Source organism: Convolutriloba macropyga, chromosome 11, assembly GCF_964194025.1.
Source record: "Convolutriloba macropyga chromosome 11, txConMacr16.3, whole genome shotgun sequence".
Taxonomy (NCBI): Eukaryota; Metazoa; Xenacoelomorpha; order Acoela; family Convolutidae; genus Convolutriloba; species Convolutriloba macropyga.
In genome coordinates this window covers 9,812,834-9,838,470 of record NC_134478.1, presented here as the reverse complement: position 1 = coordinate 9,838,470, position 25,637 = coordinate 9,812,834, and the positions used below count along the sequence as shown (strand labels likewise).

Below are 25,637 nucleotides of genomic sequence, written 5' to 3'. Positions count from 1 at the left end.
TCTTATTTTTTCTCCTTTGAAATTTCCCTCGTCAAAATTTTGTTATTTTAAGTTTTATAGTTTTGTTTTTGGAAAATATTCGATCAGAAAATATTTGGGATACATGTTTGTTTTAGGCTACATCCAACAGAAACTCTTCAGTGAATTTCACAGTACTCTCCAAGACCTCCACAGAGATGCTTTTGGGCTGCAAAGTGGGGGCGGCTCCAGCACTTTGGCGGGTGGGGGTGTACGAGTAGGAGGAGCGACAGGTACAGCGGGAGGTGGTGGGTTCTTGGGTCTGGGTCCACATCATACCAGGTCTACTAACTTCTGGAAAACGTTCGATTCTGACGATGAAGATGAGGTGGAAATGGACACTTCTATGCAAACTATGTGAGTTTGGGGTTCCATATCTTGCACATGAAAGCTTATATGTGGCGTGATAGCCGAGAGGTAAGGTGTGTGGTTCACACACCAATGATTGAGAGTTCAATCCCCTGCCTCCGTGAAGCTGTCTGAGTGAGGATGAGCTCTTACTTAACCATAGCTTCAGGTTGACCATAGCCTGACCAATGCTGGCTGCAATGATGGTACCACGTGAAAGTTTCAGACGCAAAAAAAGTGGCTATAATCACCAAAAAAAGAGCAATGCTGCTCATGAAAAGATCAGTCTGAAATGTGGGGAATAATAAGAAAAAGGGCAGCTGAAAACAGGCTACTGTAGGCCTAATGCTGTTCCGCTGCGATTACGCAGAAACCACAATTATTATTATTATTATTATTATTATTATTATTATTATTATTATTATTATTATTATTATTATTATTATTATTATTATTATTATTATTATTATTATTATTATTATTATTATTATTATTATATGAGATGCGAAATGGCTCGATAAGAAATGTTGGTATCCTATAAAAACAAAAAATGGGAAGTTCTTCCAACCGAGTCAAATGAATCTTTACTTATCATGGATATTGGAAAATGAAAGGCATGCATAATATTTAATAAAATATTACGAAAAATTATTAGCTTTTTAAAAAAAACTATGAATAATTGTTTAAAAAACAAATGAAAGGAATCACGGTTTTTTAATAAGACAATAAAGCGCACAATTAACGAGAATGAAAACAAAATATTCATATGCTGACAACTGGAAATTAACGACACAATAAAAACATGTAAATGTACAAAGTGTACATGGATGCGTGGTCAAAATGTATTGGTAACAAACAAAAAAAAACATTATTTTTTTCGGTTCTAAATTTCTGCAAACAATATTACCTTTTTAAGGAATAATTGATGTCCAACTTTTTAGAGGGGTTCTTCGAGAAACGAAGTCAGAGTCCAACCTGTACTTCAATGACAGAGATCAAGAGACGAAAGAGCTCATTGCCGAAAACGAACGGGACATCAAATTGAAATCTGATTGGCTGAACGAAATAGCCGAACAGGCCGAGTTGTACCGACAAGGTACGGTGATACGATTTTGCTCACTTCATTTTTTGTTTACTGTCAAAACTAAATGTTTAATATTTGTTTTTAAAAAAATGCGATGGTTTTTATTTGACAGGGCTTTGTCATTTCTTTGAAACCATGCAAATGAGTTGTCATTTTAGAACGAATCCTGTCTCTCTTTGTTTGTTTGAGATAGATATGAAGTTTAAATTTTCAGTTTTGTTATTTAATTCATTTTTTGACACCAATTACCCAAATATATCACCCCACCCCCATAGTGGCCATAGTTATGGCATATTTACGGATCTGGTAATATAAACTCTCTGACCACTATGTGGGGGGGGGGGGAGGAGGAGGAGGAGGATGCTATAAGCTATAATTGTATAATTGGAATTTTCCGATGTTAGTTGTTGGGTCCCGATCAATGTGCAATCTTCTGATAACTAAAATGTGTTCAGTTTGATGTAATTAAACTTTGTACCACAAATAGGACACGGAAAAAGTAAGTTCTTCAGAGTTCAGTAAAATTTTATTTAAAGATTTAAATATTTCTATTAGCAAAAATAGTCTTACTTAAAATTAGATAGCAATTCTTTTTAGTCGAGCCAATTTAAAAGCAAAAATAGACAATTCACAGGTGAAAGGTTTGCTATGTTTTTTAAATCGTTTTTGCTTCAGATTTTAGCATATTTTACACTTATATGTAAATACCCGTATTTAAATTCAATTATAAATTATTGCAGTTTCTGCGCAACTGAAGCGGAACTTGTTCACAGCTGTTCTTTTTTCTTATTATTCTCCACATTTTAGACTGTTCTTTTCACAAGCAGATATGCCCTTTTTGGGTGACTTTAGTCAATTTTTTCGTTTTGTAACAAATATTGGTCACGTTGAATTAGCGTGAAGATAAATGGACGAAAACGAAAAGAACAATTATTGTGTCTATAAATTTTTGTCGCCGGTTTTTTGAGCACCAATCAGCATGTCTTAACTCCGTATTTTTAAAGCATATTGGAAATTGTTTTTTAGTACTCAAAGAAGCAATACTAGCGGGCAAAAAGGCTCCGGACAAAGAAGTTGTACCCGCGCCCCTTATTGGCCCTTTCGCCCACTTTGATGCTGGAAGTGCCACGTGGGATCAGCTCACGAGAGAAGCCAGGCGAACCAAAGTCCGCACATTTTCTCATCCGGACTTGAGACTGGAAGTTGAGCACGAGGGGTATGAGGTTCCAACTGGGATCAATGATTACATCGAAGAGGTTGGTTGAAGTAGCCAGAATTGCAACCCAGAAACCCAATCTAGGTCGCCAAAGCGTTTCGATACTAGTGAAGATACTAGGTTTGAAATGTAACCAGGTCGAGACAGCATTTTAATCTTTTTAATGTTCCTCCATTTGACGACAATTTGTTCATGAAATTCGGAAAATGGGTATTTTGTAAATCAGTTTGATCATTACTTCTATTTCTAATCCTCCTTTCTATAGCAAAGTTTTGTTCCCACTGCCCTTTACAAAAACGATTTATAAGGCTTCGATTGACTCAAGTTGTTGATGGCATTGACGGCTCTTGATCACTTTATTTTGCCCCGGAATTTTAGGTTGCTTTTTTGGTAATCCTCTGTCGCGCAGAATAAACAGGTTGTGAGATATACTAATAAACTCAAGCATGAAAGGGTAATCAATGTCGGATATGAAACTTATCGATTTACAATCGAAACACTAAATTAGTTATCAGAAAATTTTAGTTACGAAACTTTTTAAAATAAAAATAATCGGCCGTCATGACACTCAATAGATGAGTAGAGTAAAAGAGATGCAAAATAACGATAACAATTATACATTTTGCATGTACTTTTAACAATTTGTTTGCGTGTGAAGACGACTGTTAGGGACACTTGATAACTTTATAGCTACAACTGGATTTTGAAGTACCGCCTGCAAATATTTTAATTGATATTCGCCTATTTTCTACAAAATTTTAGCTCTGTATTTCAGCTTAACTGCTACAATAATTTCGTTCGCCCAATCGAGTTTTCGCCTTATATCCCATCTCGCAATTGAAAATCAAAATTTCAATTTTGCTAGCACGGTTTCAGGCTTGTGGGTCAGTGATCGTTTGTAAATAGAATATTTTTTTTTTAAAAAAAAATTTGTCTCCACTTTTCTTCTTGCCTTCACCTGCGCCAGAGTCTCTTGTGGTGTTCAATGTAGCGCTACTTGCTGCAATTTTTTTTTCATTGTTTTGAATTTTACCAAAAAACTTGGTATATAGTTATACATAAATTTTTTTTGATTTAATACTATTTGGTTTAGTACCCCGTAGGGTAGGCTGTAAAGAGGATCTGTTGATCCCCTTGCCTGTCCTTTCCGAGTCTTATGCTTTAGCTTGTTATTCGTTTCTGTAGTGTCTTCAAAATATTTTGCTAAATTTTCATTATATGTATTTGTTTTGTACTCGGAAAAATAAATTCTTCTTCTTCTCAGCAGTCTGTTTCGCCGCTACTGTCCGTCAATCTTATGTCTGTCTTTTTACTACAAACACACACTATTAATAAGTGGTTCACTAGCAAATTCTACTAACAAAAGAAACTCAAGAACCTAAAAAATCGGAATTAAGTTGCACAAGAAAAATCTTATGGGTTTTCGAGCTTTTTGAAAGCGTTTTTTATGATCTTTCATGTTAAAACCGTTTATCGTTTGAAACCAATTTCACAAGTGTAAGAAACGATCTGTTACAAGTCACATAAAATGTCCAAAAATTAAATGGGCACTGAAAAGGCAATTTTAGTTCTTTTCATTACCAACAATTAATTTTTTTTTCAATGACAAGTCAAACAATCTATCTAACCAATCTAAGTCGGAAACGCTAAAGAAAAAAAAACATAAATTTTTCATTTTGTGTTTAAAGGTGAACATTTTCGACCAGTTTGGTGGAGATGGGTACGTTTAGAATTTAGATTTTTAGTTACAATTGTTTATTATGTCTCAATACGAGAAATGCATGTAATTTATGACATTAACACGTGTTAAAACTTCCGTTTATGATTTATTTCATTACTCAAAAGTTCGAGAACAGTTCGTTTTTGATGTAAATTGTACCTATTGTGTAAAAAATAGAAGCAACTTAAATGTGATTTTAATTTTTTTTTGTAGGTTGCGGATCAGAGGCAGAAAGCCCTGAAGCAGATATACGACAAGGCCGTCAAAAAGCACACTGATGCGCTGAAATCGGTCTCAAAAGACGAAGAAAAGAACTTTTCTGAAGGTCGAGAGGTCGGTGATAATGGCGAGGACAATGCTGGCCCAGCTTCTGAAGATGAGAAAAGCTCTGCGCGCAAAGCTGAAGTTTCGCCCAAAAACCCTCAAAGGCCGAATAGGGGATTGCTGTTTGATGAAGTTAGTATTCATATGTTAGGTTCTTATCACGGTGTTGAATTTTATAAAAATTAGTGGGTCAACTCGACTGAAGAATTGTTATACCAAAGATTAATCCCTGTACCCGATCTTGAACAGAGCAATTAGAAAAGTGTGAAAGCGTCAGAAGGGGTCATATATATCACCACAACCATATCTTCAATTCCCAACGCTCAAAACCCAACTACATTGTCCAATCAAAGGTATCCTATCAAATTTATAAAGAGTTTATAATGCGTTTATAAAGAAAGAAAATGAAAGAATCAATCTAGAGTTGGGGTCCAAGCTTTGCCATTGTCGTTCTTTTGCTTCTTTGCGATCTATACCCATAAATTTTGGGCCTACTCCTGTTTGTGTTTAGGAATCGCAGACTGATAAAACTGCAACATCAGCTACTCACAGCGCCTCAGTTTCTATCGCATCGTCCAAGAAAGGTTAAAATGCGTCTTCATAAAATACGAAAGATTTTTTCCCAATTTTGAGTAAAAATGATCGTTCACAGCTTTTAATTAATAAAATGACATTCTTAGTTGAACTAGTGGTTTTAATGGCCAAATATTTAATTTATTTAGTGTGCCCCATAAAGTTGAAATAGTCGAACGTTCGAAAAACGCCAAAACATGCGGTTGAGCTGGCAGTGTTTTCTGAAAGGTCGATTATTTCAACTTTGTGGGACAAGCGCTACAATGTAAGCGAACAGTTCAAAATATCCTGATCGAACTCAATGATCAAAGTCAATTTTGAACCTTGCAAAAAAATTTTGCTGAAATTTGACAGGTTGTATAGAAAAAAATTGATTCCAAAACCAGCATTTTGATGCTCTTTTGGATGTCTGAGGGTTCCCAGTGTCCGGTTATATTCCAGCTTGACTGGACTTAATTGAAACGGTTTGTGAGAAATGTTGTTTACAGCTCCCCGAATGAGCAAAGCCGAACGCAGTCTACTAAGTGCTTTAAAGTACGGCAAGGGTTCGGGTAACTCGATAAGAAGCAACAAACGGGGCAAGTCACAACCCTCGACCAATTTCAAACTCACCAGGGTCGGAACTCTTCTGTCCAAACCAATCAGAACTCTTGAAAGGTACCTAAGTTTTTACCCTCGCAGGCGAAACTTGATACACTTTTGTAAGAAACATAATAAAACATGGCAAATCTTGGCAAGTTCTTGACATGTTGCATAATAAATTAAAAAATTGGTTCTCAAATCTAATGAAACATTAGATTGGTTCTAAAATTTGGTTTATGCCATAATATTTCATTAAATTTGTGAACCATTAAATTTTTTCATTGGTTCTGAAATTTAGTGAAATACACTATGGAACCAAAAATCTACACCTAACGAATTTATAAAAAGTCCCAGAGACATCAAATAATACATTTTCAGTTCAAATCATTTCTCTAGTAACAATTCATTACGTTTTTATTCATTACGTTTAAATGCTGTACAACTTTTTTAGTTCTTGAGATTTTAGTTTTTAATCAATTAGAAGTTTTTTTATCCAATTCAAATTTTGCTGTGGCCACGCGCATTTTCTCATTGCGATATTGGTTGTAAATTCGATATATCAAATAATTTTTTTTTTGGGGGGGGGGTTTGATTTAATTAATTTAGGTGAAAGAAAAAATTGATTCATATTGAGTTAACTTGTCTCTATTAGACAATTAGATTTAGCAGCCAATGCTACCCCAAAAGTTAAATGTTAAGTATCCATATTTGCTTGAAGTGAACGAACTATCTTAAAATTTTTGGGGGTACAAATTAAGACTCATTTGGTTTTCACCAAGTACAGTTTTGCTAAGTTCAATATCGTAATTTCGAACCATCGTGAATAGTGGGAGTGAAGAAACTGTGTGTCGATTTGAAATCAAAAAGAGTTTTGGAGCTTTAGTTTTGGTTAGAAAAGAACGACCGGACGAGATGATTTTTTTTAATCTTTCTTTGCGTACAAAAGAAAATAGTCTAGATAAAAATCTCATAAATTCAAAGATTAGAACATTCCGTTAGAATTTTTTTGAAAAAATCAGTAAAAATTTTTAATCTTTGCAGTCCTATTCTTGAATTTTTCTGTGCCACTCTGATTGCAAGTTTACTAATCCATGCTCTTGGCAATGCTATTGCTTAAATGAACGGTACGTGTCTGAAGCGATATGCCGTCAAACTTTCTGTCCCACATTCTCGTCTCCTCTTTCCTCGTACCGCCTTAAAACTGCGGTACGGGGAAGTGACCGAACCCACTGTATTTAGTGGGCTCGATCACTTTCTCTGTGAAGCCCAATAGGCAGCAATCCACCTTGTTATACTTAGTTTAGTCTATTTTTTGTAGCTTTTGATTTTGTGACATTTGATTTTAGCCGTTGCTACATTTGGTTAAATAATATATATATATATATATATATATATATATATATATATTTATATATATATATATTATATATATATATATATATATATATGTTTATATATATAAGTAGTGAAAAATCGGGTGGTCTACCGCACAGAAAAAGGATCCCTCCACTTATTAGTCTCGAACCCAATCTTTTGGTGCTGTCATATGTTTCTCATAGTTTTTTATCTCAAACCACCGTACTACAGGAGCATCATTTTGAAACGTTTTTGGCAATCATATACCGAACTTCAAGGTTAGTTCATACAAAGTTCATTTTATTGCCCATTATTTACTGCTTTATCTTTGTGTTTGACATATCGCAAATTGACTAATTTGCTTTTGGTCCTTTTTGCTTCTGTGTCTTGTGTGCTCAATTTACCAAACCGCTTCTGGGTAAATTTGATTTTGAATCAAAAAACTGTTGTTTTAGACAAAAAGCTAAAATTCATTTATTGCTGCACGTTTTTGGTATCTCTATCTTTGCCGACTTTTATCTAGTGTAGATTCAAAGACTGAGAAATGCTACAATTTAAATGCGAAATCTTAACTATTCTCTTTCGCGCATACAATAGTACAGCTTTCAAACAAGATTTCTAATCAAGAAGTAATTTGTAGCAAGAAGACAGCTATGATTATATTAAATACAAGGAACAATACAACAATGCTTTTAATAATCAAATTTAATGTTATTGTTTTGCGAATGATAATTTCAAAATTATTCCCTTGAGTCTCTAAAGTTTATCAGAGGCATATCATCCTCTGAGGCTAAATCAACAACCTCGGGTGGGCTTTTTTCGCTTTCAATCTCCCGCATTCTTTTCATTGGTTTGACTTCGGCAATCGGAATCAAACGCTTATTGATTTTCTCTCGCTTAGCCCTCATATAGTTTCTATGGTGAAGCATCAGGGCTTTAAATTCACGTAGATGAATGGCTGTGTATTGCAATGCCCACCTATCACCTTTGAGGCTGAACTTCTTAAGGTAGAAGAACACACTCAGTATGATGTCCTGCGGGTCGAAGTATTTGACCGCAAATCTGGAGTACGTGTTGTCTGTATCTAAATAAAAAACAAATTGTCTAGACATTTATGTATCAGAACCCCTCTACCCATCCGCATACAGTTTTAATACGCACATTGCTATTCTACAATAAACCCTAATTAGTTGGAACATATATAAAATATTACCCTAAAAAGAAAAAATTATCTAGACATTCATATCAGAAACCCTCATCCGCACAGTTTTAATAAGCAGATTGCTATTCTACAATTAACCCTAATTAGTTGGAACATATTTAAAATATTACCCCTTATGTCTCGTATCACTTCGCAGTTTTTGCTGTCCATCCTCATGCGTTCGCAGACACTGAATTAATCACGATTCGGCCTTCTGTGTTGAATTTATCTTCGGAGATTAGTCTCAGTATATCAGAATCGAGAGTACAAGAGTCTATTAATTCTGAGAAGTGGTGTTCAGGTATCACTACTGACTGTTTCAGATATCGTTCGTCGTTTGCGAACTTAAACAGCGTTATCTCAATTTTGCTCCCGTTCTCCGATTCATCTCTCGCAACTCGAAGAAGGCGGCCTGATGTTTTATACTCAAAGAAGTATCCACCAGAGACACTTTCCATCATCGGCTGGGACTGAAGTTCGGTTTGATTTTTTTGAAATTCGGTTTGATTAAAATTTGAGTTTGTTGAGATGAATCGGTACCTGCATGAGCCCTTTTTATACTACTAATCTTTTATTGTTAACGGTAATTGTCGTGTAAATCAGAAATATGTTGGCGTTATTATAGCTTTTTGTACAGGTCCGTGCATATGGAAAACCTGTGTTACCACCTAATTTGGTGGGACTTAAACCTGCATAAGTCGAATTTATCTTTTCGGCGTGAACAAGTTTTCACGAGATACATTCAATATCAACAACCATCTTCTTCATGAACAAACATAGTATCAATTTATCAGCAGGCGATACCAATATCAAATACATGAGCCAAATAACGGAGACTTCTTTCATTCGGTCCTAATTTCTAAACTTGTGCCTCTGCTGAGCAGTCAAGAAAAATTTACTCCGTTCTCTAACTTTTTGTCGAATTTGAAATAATTCTGAAATATAATCAGAATCGAATGTGTGATATTATCCAAAATCGGTAGCACTAATAATCCAAAGTTGTGAGGTGAGAATCGTTCACGTTATTGTTAGAACTAATGACAAGAAAATGGGGTATGGGTTGGTCAATATAGTGAACTGAAATGGGATAAGCGGGTATGAGGGAAAGAAAGAGGGTTTTAGGAACTTTATGCTGGGTGCTCTTGAAGAGTGAAGCTCTTTTTTATACCGAAAGAGCTGAGCTCTGATGTTTTGAGGTTAAAGATTCCAATTGTTGAATATGAATTTCACTGGGTTGTTCATTTTTTCAGAAAAAAATTTCGCATTGGTTTGTCAGCCCACACGCATCAACAAGTTTTGGTGCCATTTTTTAAGTGATTTTTAAAGTCCTTTTTGATTCATACCTTGAATTGAAAATTTACTTTTGGTTAATCTATTGGACTGGCTTAAAAAATGAACTTTATGCTAAGCTAGTTAAATACGAAGAGTTGTGCTCTTCCTGCTTTTTTTCTCAAAAAAGATGTGAGTTTATTTACCGATATGCGTCAAGTTACTGAAAATTTTATGCATACCGATCAAAAGTCTGAAACTTTGAGTCCCGTTTGATTTTAATTGCTAATCAAAAACAGATCGGCATGCTATTTTGAGATGTGCTCTCAAAGTTAATAGTTCGTGGTCTTAATAGTACTGCTAAAAGCATTCAAAAATTACAACAGAAAAAAGCATAACAAAGCATTACAACAAAAGAAATTAGGAATCAGTAATTTTGTGATGTGAGGGAGCTGCAAGTAACAAAGGGAACAGAGTTGAAGTTTTGAGCATCAGAGTGATTTTCAAAATGTTCGACTTTGTTATTTTTCTTAAATGCAGCTTTCTTATACCTCGTTAAGATTACTGAAATCGGTATACTTTTTGATGTGAGAAAGCTGCAAGTTACAAAGAGAACAGAGTTGATGTTTTGAGCGTCAGAGTCATATTTTTGACTCTGTTCTTTTTGTTCCTTGTAGTTTTCTTATACATCACTAAGGATACTGAATTCTCCTTCTGGCTTCCGTCAGTCTTGGCTACCTCTCGTCGAAGGGACCAAGCAGAAGTCGGGTGGGGGATAGCTGGGAAATAGACTTCGAAAAACTTATGTTTTTCGAAGTCTATTTCCCAGCTATCCCCCACCCGACTTCTGCTTGGTCCCTTCGACGAGAGGTAGCCAAGACTGACGGAAGCCAGAAGGAGAATTCAGTATCCTTAGTGATGTATAAGAAAACTACAAGGAACAAAAAGAACAGAGTCAAAAATATGACTCTGACGCTCAAAACATCAACTCTGTTCTCTTTGTAACTTGCAGCTTTCTCACATCAAAAAGTATACCGATTTCAGTAATCTTAACAGTCTGTTTTCCGACTATCCTCCATTACAGGAATTAAACAAAAAAAAGATGCTTGGACTCCCGGTTTTGAATAAACTGGACCCTTGCATCTTTTCTGGCTTGTTCAATTGAACAACTCCAGAGACTTCCTTGTAGCCTCTTCCTACAAGGAATAATAAATAAAAATTGATTTAATTAGTTTGTTTAGGCGTTTTGGTGAAATGCAATTTGTGTAATCAAGACTTTGCGAAACGACAAGATCTTCCATTACATAGGCATCAAAAACATTCCGAGCTGCCTGATCAGAGTTTTCGATGTGGCCATTGCCAGACTGTTTTTACCCTTGCCAAAAACTTAGTCCGTCACCTAAAGAATGTGCACAAGTTTGATCGTTCAGTAAGATGCAACACATGTCAGACCTTTTTCGGTCAACAGGACTTATGGCAGAAACACTGCACGGATGAGCATTCAGTGTCTGCTCCTGCTGCCAGAACAAATCCTGCTCGTCTTTGTCAAAACGATAATTTTTTATTGGAGCGTGAAAGAAAACCTATTCGGGAGCACTTCCAGTCCTTTCGGCTGAAGTTATCAGGAGACTCCAGTTTTGACCCTTTTCAGTTTCTTGTTAATAAGGAAAATGATATTATTGATTTCATCAACAGCAAACTGGAAGAGCTGATATTGATCAAATTCGGAATGTGTATTGAAGTGAAATTTGTGAAGCCGTTGAGCGATGATAGCACTGTTTGATTTTTTCACGGTCCAAAGGAAAGCCTCTCAACGACTTCAACAGCCGACGAATATTTTTCACACGTCGATAAACTGTTGACTAAAATCAACGTTATATGCACAGCTGGAAGTGAATGAGTTATTGAAAAATTGCATATAGTTGAGCTGAAGGTTACAAAGTTTGCGCCTCTGCGAGCCGGATCATATACAGCTACATCGCCGGAACTTGAAAATCATCGAAAATCGGTTCTGAATATCAAGAATCTAAAGGATAATTTTTGTTTTCTCTACTCTGTGTTAGCTGCGCCTTTCACTATAAAGCAAAATCAAGAAAGACCTCAAAGTTAAAATTTTAGCGCACTTTACTACAATCCGAAAAAAATGCCAGTTGCTCTAACTGACATACCGGCTTTTGAAGAAAATAATCACCTTAAAATTAACGTCTTCGCCTATGAACAGACATAATTTTATCCTGTTTGTTTGAGCAAGTACAGAGGCAAAACCAAAAAAATAAATTTGTTACTTTTATCAGAAGAAAACAATTGGCATTATTGCCTGATAAAAAATTTGGATCGTGTTATGAAAGTTTGCTGCGTTCGCCTGCCACCGCCAACTCAAAGAACAATATACGAAAATTTTGCGAGCGTTGTCTACAAGGCATTGCGCGAGAAAAGTTTAAGGTGCATAAATCTCTCTGCGCGCATCATCAACCTCAAGTTATTCAGATGCCTGAAGAAGGGTCAACGATGATATTCAAAAATTGGCAAAAAAACTTTCAAATGCACTTTCGTGGTTTATGCGGATCTAGAGGCTCTTGACGTTCGAACTGAGGCTTTTGAATCAGTTGAGGAACTTCTAAGAAATGGCTTAAATGAAGGCTCTGCTTCGAGTTTTGTAGTTGAAAAACATCACCCTTGTAGTTTCGGTGCTGTATTAGTTGACAGCAGGAAGTCCAACGTGCAACTAAAGAAGTTTTATAGAGGAGAAGACTGCATTTCAGTTCTGATGAGTACTTTGCGAAGTTGGGTTAAATGGGCGGACTCCGAGCGACAACGTTATCGCTTTCTAAAAATGTCAAATTCTGCGAAACAAGACTTTGTTGAGAACTGGACAGCGCCGTGTTGCATTTGTGAAAAAAACTTTCTAATCACTGAGGAGAAAGTAGTCCATCACTGTCATTTAACTGGAACTGTGCTTGGAGTGGCGCACTCAGCTTGCAATTTAGCTGGTATAGTTGGATCGTTTTTACCGGTTCTCTCTCATAATTTGTCGCGACACGATGCTCATCACATTGTGAAGTACCTCAAGTTGGAGGAAAACGAAATTCTCTCTGCAATATCAAGAACTGAGGAGACGTTTATTTCTTTTTTTGTTCAAGTTCCTGTTAAGACCTACATCAATAAATGTGGCGTTGAGAAAATTGTTCGAAACGAAATACGCTTTCTAGATAGTTTCAATTTTATGGCTTCAGGTCTTGATTCTTTGGCTTAGACATTACAAGATGATTATCTTAAGTTGCTTCTTAGCCATTTTGCTCAATACTCAGATGCTGATTTCAAAAGAATTAGAAGCAAAGGAATTTTTCGCTACTCCTATCTGGACTGTTTTGAAAAATTTAAGCATGGTCTTCCCGTTTACGGTGAAGAGTGGAAAAACACATTAACAGGAAAGATAGATATCACAGAGGAAATGCATCAGAAAGCGTTTGAAATGTATCGGTTGTTCAAATGTGACAACTTTAGAGATTACCACGATGCTTATATGGAAACTGATGTCTTTTTGCTGGCCGATGTATTTGAACTGTTCCGTTCAGTGTGCATTAATGTTTACCGTCTAGATCCAGCATACTTCTACAGTGCACCGAATCTCAGCTGGGACGCAATGTTGATAACAACGGACGTTGAACTTGGATTGCTTTCGGATGTTGATATGCTCCTCTTTTGCGAAAAAGCAATCAGAGGTGGTCTCAACGGAGTAGGAGCCCTTTGCCACTTTCGAGCAAACAACAAGGATCTAAATGATTACAACAAGGATCAAAAGTCAGTTTATGGGGCATTTTTAGACGTAACTTTGCTTGATGGTGGGATAATGATGAAAAAACTGCCAAAAGACGGATACCAGTGGGCTGAGTTTGCTGATATTGATTCTCTCATTGAGACTTATAAAAGCAATGATAGTGTCGGTTACCTTGTCGAAGTTGATCTCAATTATCCCGCCTGAATTCACAACGATCATTCTGATTTTCCACTGGCTCCTGAGAAGCTTTTTATTAGCGACGACTGGTTGTCACCCTATAGTAAGCAGTTAGCTCAAAACCGGGCATCTGTTCCGAAGCTTGTGGAAACTTTATTTGATAAGAACAATTATATCTGTCATATTGAAAATTTGTTGTTTTATGTGGAACAGGGACTGAAAGTCGTTGCTCTTCATCGCGTGCTCCAGTTTAATCAGGCGGACTGGTTGCGTCCTTATATTGAAGAGAACACTTCTATGCGTAAAAAAGCATCAACTACCTTCGAAAAAAATTTCTACAAACTTATGTCCAACGCCTGTTTCGGGAAAATCATGGAGAATAAACGAAACAGAAAAAACATTCAGTTTGTTTCAGATCAGGTTAATGCTTCGAAACTAACATCACAACCGAATTTCAAATCGTTCCAGAATATCAGCGACAATTTATGTTCCGTTTACTTCTCCGTGTCAACTATTAAATGGGATAAACCAACGCCTGTGGGAGCGGTCATCCTTGATCTTTCTAAACTCGCACTATACAATTTTCATTTCAACGAGATGAGACCAAGATACGGTTCGCGAATTTGCGTCACGTATAAGGACACGGACTCACTTTTGTATCGCATAGACACTGATGATCTGTATAAAGGCATTGAGGAGTTCAAACATTTGCTAGATTTGAGCGACTATCCAACATCTCATCCACTTTTCGACCCGACAAACAAAAAGGTTCCTTTGACAATGACAGATGAAATAAATGGATCAGTTTTGGAGGAAAGTGTAATCTTGCGATCGAAAATGTATAGTATCAAATTTGTAAGTATCAAAGGTACTTAAGAAAACGTTTCATAACGACAAATACCTCCAGTGTCTTCAAACGGGTGTTAGCAGCAGGGCGCCAATGACCAGAATACATTCCGCTAATCACCAGATACAAGTTACCACTACAAATAAAACAGCTCTCAGCTGTTTCGACGACAAGCGGTTTATTCTTGATAATGGCATTGACACCTAACCGTACGGTCATTATAATCTTGGCCAGGAGCCACCAAAACCTTGCACAACCAGTACTGACTTTTCAAGCGATACCGACGACGACGATCGAGCTTCACTGTCAACTGACGAAGAGAAGAACTTAATTGAATTCAAAGAGCTCACTCCACATGACGCAGATTCTGTCTCCACGGCATCAACTTCATCTTTCGGTTGTTAATGTTTTTTTAATAATGCAATTAGAACAGATTTTATAGTTTACTCTGTGTTAGCTCCACCTGATCCCGAGTTCTTTCCTCGAGAGTTTCATCAAAATGAACCTACTTTGAATTGGAGTGATCTGAGTGACAATGAGCAAGATGATGATAGCGAGAAAGAGTGTGGGACTGGGAACCCTTTCATTTATGATGAGGCGATAGAAGACGAATTGTTTGGCGAGAGCGATGATGAAAGTTTTTCATTTGAAGTATTGCCCGCAAAGCGTTCGAGGCTGATTGTTCCTTACTCTGACTCAGACTAGAGAAATTAGAAATGTCAAATAAAAATTTTTATTGCATAATTTTGTACGTATGTTTTGACTGCAGTCGGTTATTAAAAAGTCGCATCAAATTTACTTCATTAACCAAACCAATATTTTTAACTGCGCTCTCAACAAGGTGTCGAATTTGCTTCATCGCACTTATGCAGCCTTTTGAGTCATTATAGTAGGCATGTCCAGTTATGTCAAAAATTTTCAATGCGGTGTAAAGACAGTACATGCCACACAAATTGGAAGATTGGGATTGTGGATGAGGTGATGAGGCAATTTCATGAATAGTATATTTGTCACAATTTGAATAAATAGAATGCACCCTTTCGTAGAAATCGACATAGAATCTTAGTGGAATTGGCAAGCTATTCCAAATTACTATATTGGTTATTGACTTCTTTGCTGGCCTAACATGACTCTCTCTACCACGCCGCCTCTTATTTGAGTTTGTAGTAGTTCCAGAAAAGGTTGAATGAATAGCAACAATCAGTATCCAATGTGTTCCCCTCATATAAGAAGGGGAAGTGTTTATTATTTGGAAACCAGCTCTGCGTTGTGCTATTTTTGGAAAGTTGTTGGCCGACCATACCCCTCCAAAAGTCAACTTTAGCAGACAAAACTTTTTAGCTACTTTCTCAATAGACACGTTATCCATTGAAAATAGTTTGGTTTTTAGAGATGTTTCTTTTTGCGTCAATAAAGACCTGACTGAACCTTTCTCCAATCAAAAAAAGTTCAACTGCCTCTGGGAGAGCTTCAGAGAAAAATACTTTGAGGGTTATTGGTGCTCCTGTCAATTCGGGGAATAATGTGAGGTTTTTAGACGCCTCCTGTGATGATGTCAGATCAAAGGTTACAATGAGTTTGTTTGCAAAATCCTTCAGAGAAATTTTGTTTCCACCGTTTTTAAATCCCAGAGCCGTTAAACTGTTGTGATATATCCGGACATTGTTCTCTGTGTCGACGGGAGTGCCTGCAATTGGTAAGCCGTTACCGCGTATTATTTCGATTCGTTTCATGTCGTACTTGTGATACAAGAAAGGGTTTGTGTCCTTCGAACCTCTAAACTTGTCATTCGCGACCATGCACAACGTTGACCGTCTGATTCGCTCAGTTCCAAATATGGACTCTTTAACAAAAGAGTTTTGTCCAGATTGCATGATGAAGCTTTTGCACAAGGATTCTTTATAAGGATACCTTGCAGGAGCTTTTAGCAGTGCCCTTTCAATTGAAAAGCGGACGGACTCGGTCACAGTATTTTTGCGAACGAACAGCGAGGCTTTTTCAATAACTGCTGTAAACATTTTGTCTGAGTCGTCACCTAAGCTAATCAGACTGAACTCTTTACTGGCGCGGTAGAGCTTTATTCGAATGCCAACTTCCGGGAGCATTAGTTTTTCGCAACTGAAAAACTCCACATATAGAGCGCCATAGAAATTGAACGTGTATTCACCGGTCACTTTGTCATTTAAGCGGTATTGCAGCCATTCTGATTTATTGGCATCTGATGAGGGTTCTGGATCGTAAGTGTATCCCTGACAAGCTGCCCAAGTCTACTTACTATCACTGTTTGTTGCCAACTCGGTCTCCAAAAAAGCGCGATTTTGGTACGTGTTGTTGCTGTCCGAAATCAGAATTCCATTAGCGTACACTTCTACTTGTGAAAACAGACTGTGTAGCGAGTTATTCGCAAAAACAACCTTGTTTGCGTCGCTTGTCTTGATACGATCTTTTCCATCGGGCGTGTAAATAGCCACTTGAAGTCCTAATTGTAAAAAATTGAGGTCGATGCAATTGCGTTGATCTCCACAAATCAGAAAATCCAAGGTTGGACCTCGAGAACCAACTTGTGGTTTGATTTCCTGGTCGAATCCGCTTTCATAATTAACAAGAACATTAGGTTTTTCGAAAAAATCTAGCGCTGTATGTGTTACAGGGTTGGCAATATCTGCTGCTAAGGTCGTAAACTCGGTCATTTAGTACTTTATGTTTGACAAAATATCAGTTCGACTGCGTTTGGCTTTTGAATTTTTAAAAGTGCTGCCTTTGATCGATTTTGCAGTCCGCTTGCGAGAGGTTGTGTTCCTTATCTCTCATGTATTTGCTGATAAAGGTTCCCTGGGGGGCTGCCGCCCGTCGCAGGGCGTACGGACGGCGCGGCGCCCGATGCGTGCGTGGAGCGCGGTCGTTTCGGCGCCGCACGCGAGCGGGAGGGCTTCACGGAGTCCGAGATTGTTTTTGAAACTGTTTTTTTGATCGAGTCTTTCGCAACAGCTTTTAGCAACATCATCTGACCAATTTCTGGATTTGCTGCACTGACATGATTCCGTCCAACCTTCTTGGCAATCGGCAATGCGTATTTTTCCAAAAGAGGTAATGTGCAACTGCCAATACGCACAGCTAGAACACCAAGACCAGCGGCACCTGGACCAAATTGTCTGGCAGGGCCTACATGAGTAACAAAATTGTCTTGATTTCTTGCAATTTGAGCTTCGTAATGTGCGTCCATGAGCGACTGCTTTTTGTCTTCGTAATGGATAAATGATTTTTATTGGGGCAAAAGTTGGAATTTCAGAGTCAGCCAGCTGCGACCTATGGATAGAAAAGGCATAAGTTGGCCTGTTTCATCGCGAATAGTTATGGTTATTGATTGAAATGATGACTCGACTACATCTTTCCACTGCAGGTTTGGAAGGATTGGTGACAATTAGTTGCTACCTTGTCTAGTTTCCTATTTGCTGTACTATTGATCGCAATTGACCTAAGAAGTGATGTGAAAGTGTTGCCCAGTATTCATCCTGTATGAGGTCACAATAGACAAACATTGTATGGCGCCCACCTGAAATGTAAACTGGAAATTTTGGGTTGACGCCAACTTTAAGAATGTCTGTACCCAGAAAATTTTGAAGGTCACTGGAAATGAGTTCTATACTGGATGGTCTTTCAAAGGGTGTTGTTCCGTTCCAGGTCTGTTGGCCTTCATCTTCACTTGAGCTGGCGGCTGTCAGAAAACCCTCCTCCTTGTTTTCTGTAGACTGGAAATCATCTTTTTGGTGACCTCGTGCCAATATTTTTAGCTTTTGACTGTGTTTTGATATAAACCAATTGTAGGGTCAATCAGTTTCGTGTCTTGATCGAAAACTCTTAGCAAAAATTTTCCTCATCAAATGATCAATTGATGGGTAGTAGCCGGTGTCAATTGTGCTTCTCAAGTTGGAAATTTTTGCAGGACTTTCCGTCGCACCTGTAGGTCGACGCCGACGACGGCCCATGTCAACGTAGAGCTCGTCAGCACTTGTTGGCTCTATTACTTTATCGCCATCTTCGTAATGATCATCGTTTTCATCATCAGAGGACTCTGATTCCCCATGATTAGTTTCTAGTAACCCTTGTGTATTGTTTTGAAATTTAGCAGGCCATGAAATTTCGAGCAACGCCATTTGCCAGCGGCCAAATTTTTTGTTGAGATCAATTGTTTTTGGCAACAAGTTGGTAAAAGATGCCATTGTGTTGCCGGGGTAAGTGTTCGTGAAAGAATTTGAAATTAAATTTATTGTGAAACTTCTAAGGCTGTCTAATGATGTCATATTAAATTTTTGAATATGAAACTACATAGTATGTTGGAGGGCTGAGTGTGAGGACCTTATCTATTCGAAATATCTCGTGACTGAGTTGTATCTGATAACCACGATGAAAGGTTTTAATATTTCTCTTTATCCGAACCCTTTCACCAACTGTAAATTTTGGTTTTTGAATCTTCTCGTTCAATGTGAGGGATACCAAGAAGCTTCTATGTTGCTTGGTCACTTTGTTCGGAGCGAGACCAGTCACTCTGTTTACATGCGAGTTGATTACATTGACAACGTATTGTAGGTTATCTATGTAGCTGCTTATATGGTTGTCATTCAAGTACTTGTAAATCAGAGACTTCATTGATCGGATATTTCGTTCTGCAAAAGCTCTTTTCTTTCCGTTTCTATTTTGGTAGAGAATTATTTTTTTCTGTTCGCAAAACTGTTTGAAAGAGCCTAAAAAATCCTTCCCATCGTCAGTCCACACTTTCTCCGGTCTGATTTTTGTTGTCATTGTTGCGAAACCTCTCCTAGTTGTGGTGGCGTATTTGTCTTTCATTGGTTGAACACGCAGGAAACGACTTAATGTGTCCACAGCGACTAATAAATATCTGGTTTTTCGGTTGTCGGCAGATAGTGATTGCATATCTGCGAGATCAAGGCACCAAATTTCTTTCAAGCGGTATGATTGCACCTTCAGTCGGGGAAAACGGTGCCTAGTTTGTTTGAACTTGGTGTATGTTGAGTTTGTTTTCAGATAGGTCTCTACAATTTTCCCCTTTAGTCCGGTTTCTTTTATCAATCTATTGATACTGCCGTAGGCTGAGGGGTATTTTGAGTTGGTATAGAATTTTTGTGCAGTTTGTAGGTTACGGCTATTGGTGATTGCTGACGAGATTACCCTTTCATTTGTGCATTTTGTGCAAGTAAAAGTTTTGCTGTTGTAGTCATTTACATTTTGTAAGCCAGAGCACTGGTAATGCACCCAACCGCATGTTGTGCAATAGAAAAGCGGTCGTTTTTTGTACTTTTCCCCAAAATTTTCTTGCAGCTTCCGCATTTGAGTTTCCTGCCTGGTCCCGGGTTTCTCTCCACTCCGGCAAGTATTAGGAGCAATTCAATAAGAAGGTGTAGTGTTGAGATGTTCTGTATCTGGGAGAAAAGATGGAAAGCCATGTGGTGTTCGAATCTCTCGTAAGTTTAGGGCTGACTGCCTTGGCGTTTGTATTTGCAACTATGTGTTGAGCAATTTTCAGTGCTTTAATCAATTCAAGGTCTGCAGGTGAAATTTTTTTTGTGGGATGCTGAATGTTCATCAAAAGTTGAAATAAATTGCTGTCTGATGAAGGTCCTCCGGATTTGTTTTGTAATTTTCCTGTTTGCTTGTCAATTGCTATTGTTTCTGATTTCTGCAACAATTTGATTATTGCTTTTGATTTTTTAATTTTCTCACTTGACAGTCCAGTTGATAATAATTCTTCTATTATTTCGTTTGCTTCGTCCGAGCTCAAATTAGTTTGCTGATGTTCCCTAGCTATCATTTCATATGTTTCTTGGTTTGACCCACCAGGCTTAGGTACTTGATTGAGGGTGGCTGCAACACTCAACTGAGCTGCAACGTCTGTTTCGTTGTTTTTGTTGCTGTGATAAAGTAAGTATTACTTAGTGGCGGAGGATGAGGTCTGGTTATCTTGTACTGTTTTGTTTCCGTTCAACAGCTCGTTATAGGTTTGTAATGAAATAAGTAAAAACTTTTTTGCTTCTACTTTAGTTTGCTTGCTCGTCTTTAAAATGATTTTGAACGGGCTCATAAATTATTTTAATTAGCTGCAATCCCTGATTGGTTACGAGAAGTTTTTGTTTCTGACTGAACTTCACTTTCTTATTGCTAACAAATGTTAAAATGTTTTTAAATTTTTAATTTGCTCTCATTTAAAGAAGTTTGAGCTAATGAGACATTCCCTTGAACAATGTTATAATACAGTCCAGTAGAAACTTTATAAACTCATTATGAAGATGGAGAATTGCGAAACGCTTCAATACAGGTTTGAAGCCCATAAGCAGTTTGAAAGTAGTCAGATGATGTGAATGATTCATCGAGTTGAGTTTTATTATCTAAGGTTTGTGAACTGTAAAATATTGTAAAGTTGTCCGTCAAGTTTGAACATAACTGTAGCTGCTCACAGCATCGAGGATTCAGGTCAATCAACAAATGTCCAAATGGTTCCGTGGTTGCAGTTTTATACGCTGACAATAAAAGATTACGGCTGCCCAATTGACGGCCAAGAACGTCAATTTGTATAATATCTCTGGGGTTTTTCAGCAAAAGCCTATGCATAACATTAAGATCGATTGTTCTTGAGTTTTTACTTTTTTGATACAAATTATGCTTCAATAAAATTGCGTGTCTGTTTTGATGGCGACCAGAAATAACTAGGTTTAAAAATTCTTCTTGTTCGCTGGCTTCATTGTACACATCGTCGAAAACCAGTAGTTGTCGATTTTTCTCATGAGTGGAATTGATTTTGCTCCAATCAAGTCCGTGAATGAAACTTATTTTTGTGTCAAGAATTTTGGCAAGCTCTGTATAAACTTTTTGCCAACGCTGATATACATATGCCACTTTGTCGAAGCTGGGAGAAAATAAACGTTCTTGTTTGATGAGGATATCTGCAACCAGGCTTGTTTTTCCTGATCCACTGGGTCCGACGACCACCATCAAATGAGGTTCCCTTACAATAACTTTATTCATTTGGGTGTGGGAATAAAACAGCCAATACTAAATGCTAAAAGCAACCAAATTTCTGGTCTTTCGGTTGAGAATTTATTGATGAACAGAAAGCAAAGGCTCGTTGCAATCGCTCCAATCAAAAGAAAGATGTGAATACTGTAAAATACCAAGGATCTTTCAATGTTTTCACAGTTTCCACGGTGGGCGCTCCTCATTGTTATCATCAAAAAAATAATCTTACTGGCAAAATCCAACTGACAATCTGGTGAGTCGGCCTAGACTATAGTGTACTCCTCGGCAGTGGCTCAGGTGTTGGCGTTTTATTCGATTGCTGTGATATAGCGATGAAGTATTCCAACAGTTTAGCTGCCTCAATTAGCAGTTGAATTTAATCTCGAGTAAGATCAATTTCGGTTTGAACGGGAACACATCTCTGACCCACCTTTTTCCAACACAGTTTCCGCAAAATAATTTCTTGATTCTGATTTTTGTTTAATAATTGCAAAGCTGTGAGCTTTGAAATATGCAGTGTAAAGTTATCTAAGTTATTGCTAGTCGTCTAAAATGGCAACGCATCAAAATAGGACCAAAAAACTATTTTGAATATTGTCCATAAAAGAACACCGGTAACGTGCCCGCACAGAAAATGGCTAGGAAAGTTTGAAACAATGTATACATAGCCGGACCCTGTTGCGTATTGTTCTTTCATGAACCCAAAGGCATCATGAAAAGCTGCATGCGTTCTCAAAATTTTCAAATGCTTGAGATATTTATGAAGTCTGCTATCTCCAGGTCCTAACAATCCACCATGTTGGGCCAGTTTGTTGATGACCTGGAGATCAGAATTTGGTTCAATGAACATACAAACTGCCAAAAAGGCATTCTTTGTTGTTTCGTTCCTAGGAAAATGCTTGGAAACAATTTCAAAAATGTTCAATACTTTATTAATATCAGGAATGTTTATCATTCAAATGCCCCAACCAACTGATTTACAGAGTGTATATAAAGAAAATGGTGTTTATGGTTATAGTTTTTTTATCAGTTTTTCTTTGTTTGTTTGGATGATTCATCGGAATTTTCCACCTCTTCTTTGCGCGCCTTGTTTTCCCAGTCCTCTTCTAAAGGCGCGTCCCAACATTCCCAGCAAGTACACTGCGCATTTTTCATTCCACATTGAACTTCCAAGTAGACCGAGTGATCCGATCTGAAAATTGATCCCCAGCCAGTCGTCAATATATCAATGTAGTCTTCTAAATTGTTCTTGAATGGAGAATCGGTACTCTCAAGGCTTTCAATTTTCGTCAGAATTCTTCTCTGATAATCCGTCATGCCTGCTGGCTCTAATCGCCGATTTGGGCAAGATCGTTCAATTTCCCACACTGTCTCCATTGCGCTACATCTTTTGGGTGAAATGTCCATTACGGTATCAGCGTTTCTTTTGAATTGCTCGAAGATGTCTCCCCGTCTTGTAATGTCTGATTTGTTGAGACGCAAGAATTGCTGATTGAGCGTCTGAAACGCGCTTGATGGTGCAAAAATTCTTGCCTTGATCTCAAAGAGAATTTTGCTTTCATGGCGAATATAGGATTTGATAATCTTCTCCCTATGTTTTGGATTATCGTTTGTATAGACCAGAATGTGTTGGTGCTCAAATGAGATGTCGTCGCACCATCTGAAATGCTATTGAGTCTCTCCTGGCTGATGGTTAACCACAGTAAATTGCCATTCTGTGAACTGATCAATCCAGTGTGCAAGGCCTTTTGGCTGAAATTGGGTTGTTTGACTGGCCTTTCGTTGGTCGGTCTTGCGTCTCTTGCTGTTTTTTGAATCGAATGGAAACTGAGAGGGAATGAGGACTTGAGCACTGTAGACTAAGAATCGAAATTTATCTGAATTTTCTGGACAGCTATTCATGGTAACTGCTGAAATTGAATGATTGTAAGTTTTGGAGCTTAGTATTTATAGGGTGGCTTATGTATTCAAACTCAGATAAAATTCCAAAATTGTGATTGCATTGTTTGTTGAATCATGATAAAAAGTAATTTTGGTTACAAGAGGGCAACTTAGCCCAGTTGTTCATAATGATGTACAATCTGGGCCAAGTTGCCTTAGAATTTGCGGTATTTAGAATTGTTTAAAAGCTAATTTGATGTTGTGTAGCTAAACGCATTTAAAATTTCTGAATTTGCGCATCAATCCAACAATCGCAAGTTGTGTTGTCATGTATTAAACATCACAAAATCCAATAACCGTAAATAGTGATACAATGTTAGCAGTATTTGGTTTTGTAGCTCAAGGGAGTAAGCAGCTTTCTAGGTGTTAGATAGAGTGATTTTGGCGTAAGTTCGAGACTGGGTAGGGAGGGATCCTATATCTGTGCGGTAGACCACCCCATTTTTCACTACTTATATATATATATTATATATATATATATATATATATATATATATATATATATGCATATATATATATATATATATATATATATATATATATATATACATATATATATATATATATATATATATATATAAATTTAATCTTTAATTGAAAATCAAATCAATAAAGTTCATTATCTTTTTTATTAAAAAAAATTAATTAAATATACCAACTTATTTATAATGTGCCACTTTAGACGTTTACATTTGGTAATAATTTAAAATTGCTTTTATTGGTTGTATTAGCAGCAAAGACAGAGAAAAGTGAAAAGTGAGCATATCAAATTTGTCTGACCAAAATTGAGTGGAAAATTTTCATAAAGAACTTCTGCTGTAGATACATAGAATTTAAGTGGTTCCAGCGTTATATAAATGTTTTATTGCGGTAATTTTCCTAGCGTTGCTATGTAAGTTTGAGGTTTTTATCACCGTAGTTTTTTCACTGATTTGTTTTCTTTTCAGGTCTCGATCAACAGAACTGGTCAAGATGCCGATCCGACCCAAGATCCTCAAAGTGCCCAAGTAAGTTATGAAAGATTTTCCTGTGAAATCTTCTTCTGATGACATTGGTATTTTTATGTTGTCATTAAATTCAGTTAAATTTTGGGCTCAACGCAATTTTGGGCTTAGCAGTTGATTTAAGTTTGTTGGAATTTTTTTTGCGTGTCGCTTTTGTCTGACTATTTTAATAGTTAGAACAATTTTTTTTCCTTTCGGGTGATTTTTTTTCCGGCCTGTCATCCAAGCTTTGAGCTCCTAGGTGTTTCAGTTTTATTGGTTAATATCTAATTCAATAAATGAGTTATATGTTTGAATATTTTCATCTTTAGCATCCATTGAGTTAAATTGAATAAAGAGTTTTGGTTGGTGGTTAACCTGATTAGTTTCTATTAATATAACCTGTCCAATTTTAACTCCCAATGTTGCAGAAGTGTGCGAGATGAGAGAAGACGAAGTGTGCCTCTAGTTGTGTCTGACCAGATGTTCGACAAGTTCCTCACCAAACAGGGATACGACCAGTTAGTAAATCTTAAGGTCATAGGTAACATAAGAAAAGTTTACATAATCAAGTTTACAGATCAAGTTACATGAACGTGTTCCAATTGAGAGGCAAGCACAAGGTTTCAGAACTGATTTCTGCAAGTAGTTTAAGAACCAAACTATCATATATTTATAATGTAATTTTTAAAATGTAAATGTTTGACCAAACTTTTTGTTACGGTTATAAACATTTGACTTTACTTTTTATTAAACAAATAATTACGTGTTTTCGATATTGAATTCGCATATGACTTGATGGAAAGATAATAAGATCAATAGACCTGTTTGTTGATCAATCCTGAACTATCATATTAAAAAAAATGTCTTCATAATTTTAATTATAACTGAATTTGAAACGACCGACTTTGCTTTTACACCACATTCTTACTTTTAAAATTCTATTTTGTGCGATTGCAAAATTCTATACCTCAGAATCAAAAACTCACTTGCAATAGTTGAAAGTCCGTGGCAGATATCTCTCTGTCTGCATTAAAGATTATTAGAAATTTGTTCTGAGTACTTACTAACCCAAGAAACAACTGCTGTGCTGCAGTTTTTAATTTTTTTTGCTATGAGAAAAGAATCTAAACTACTTTCTCTTCCTCAGTGTTTTACCTTTTAAGTCATAGAAGCCACGATGTCGAGCGC

The 25,637-nt window shown here is 37.0% G+C and overlaps 1 protein-coding gene across 2 annotated transcripts in view; it reads left to right on the top strand.

Moving 5' to 3' along the window:
- LOC142349944 (uncharacterized) overlaps positions 1-25,637 on the top strand; it is a 155,679-nt gene that overhangs the window by 75,509 nt on the left and 54,533 nt on the right. For both annotated transcript variants that reach the window (XM_075401803.1, XM_075401802.1), the window contains exons 16-23: positions 117-375; positions 1,308-1,462; positions 2,477-2,706; positions 4,600-4,842; positions 5,222-5,294; positions 5,772-5,940; positions 24,411-24,470; positions 24,878-24,967. In XM_075401803.1, coding sequence (XP_075257918.1) covers positions 117-375; positions 1,308-1,462; positions 2,477-2,706; positions 4,600-4,842; positions 5,222-5,294; positions 5,772-5,940; positions 24,411-24,470; positions 24,878-24,967 — 1,279 coding nt within the window. The remainder of the gene's footprint in view (positions 1-116; positions 376-1,307; positions 1,463-2,476; positions 2,707-4,599; positions 4,843-5,221; positions 5,295-5,771; positions 5,941-24,410; positions 24,471-24,877; positions 24,968-25,637) is intronic.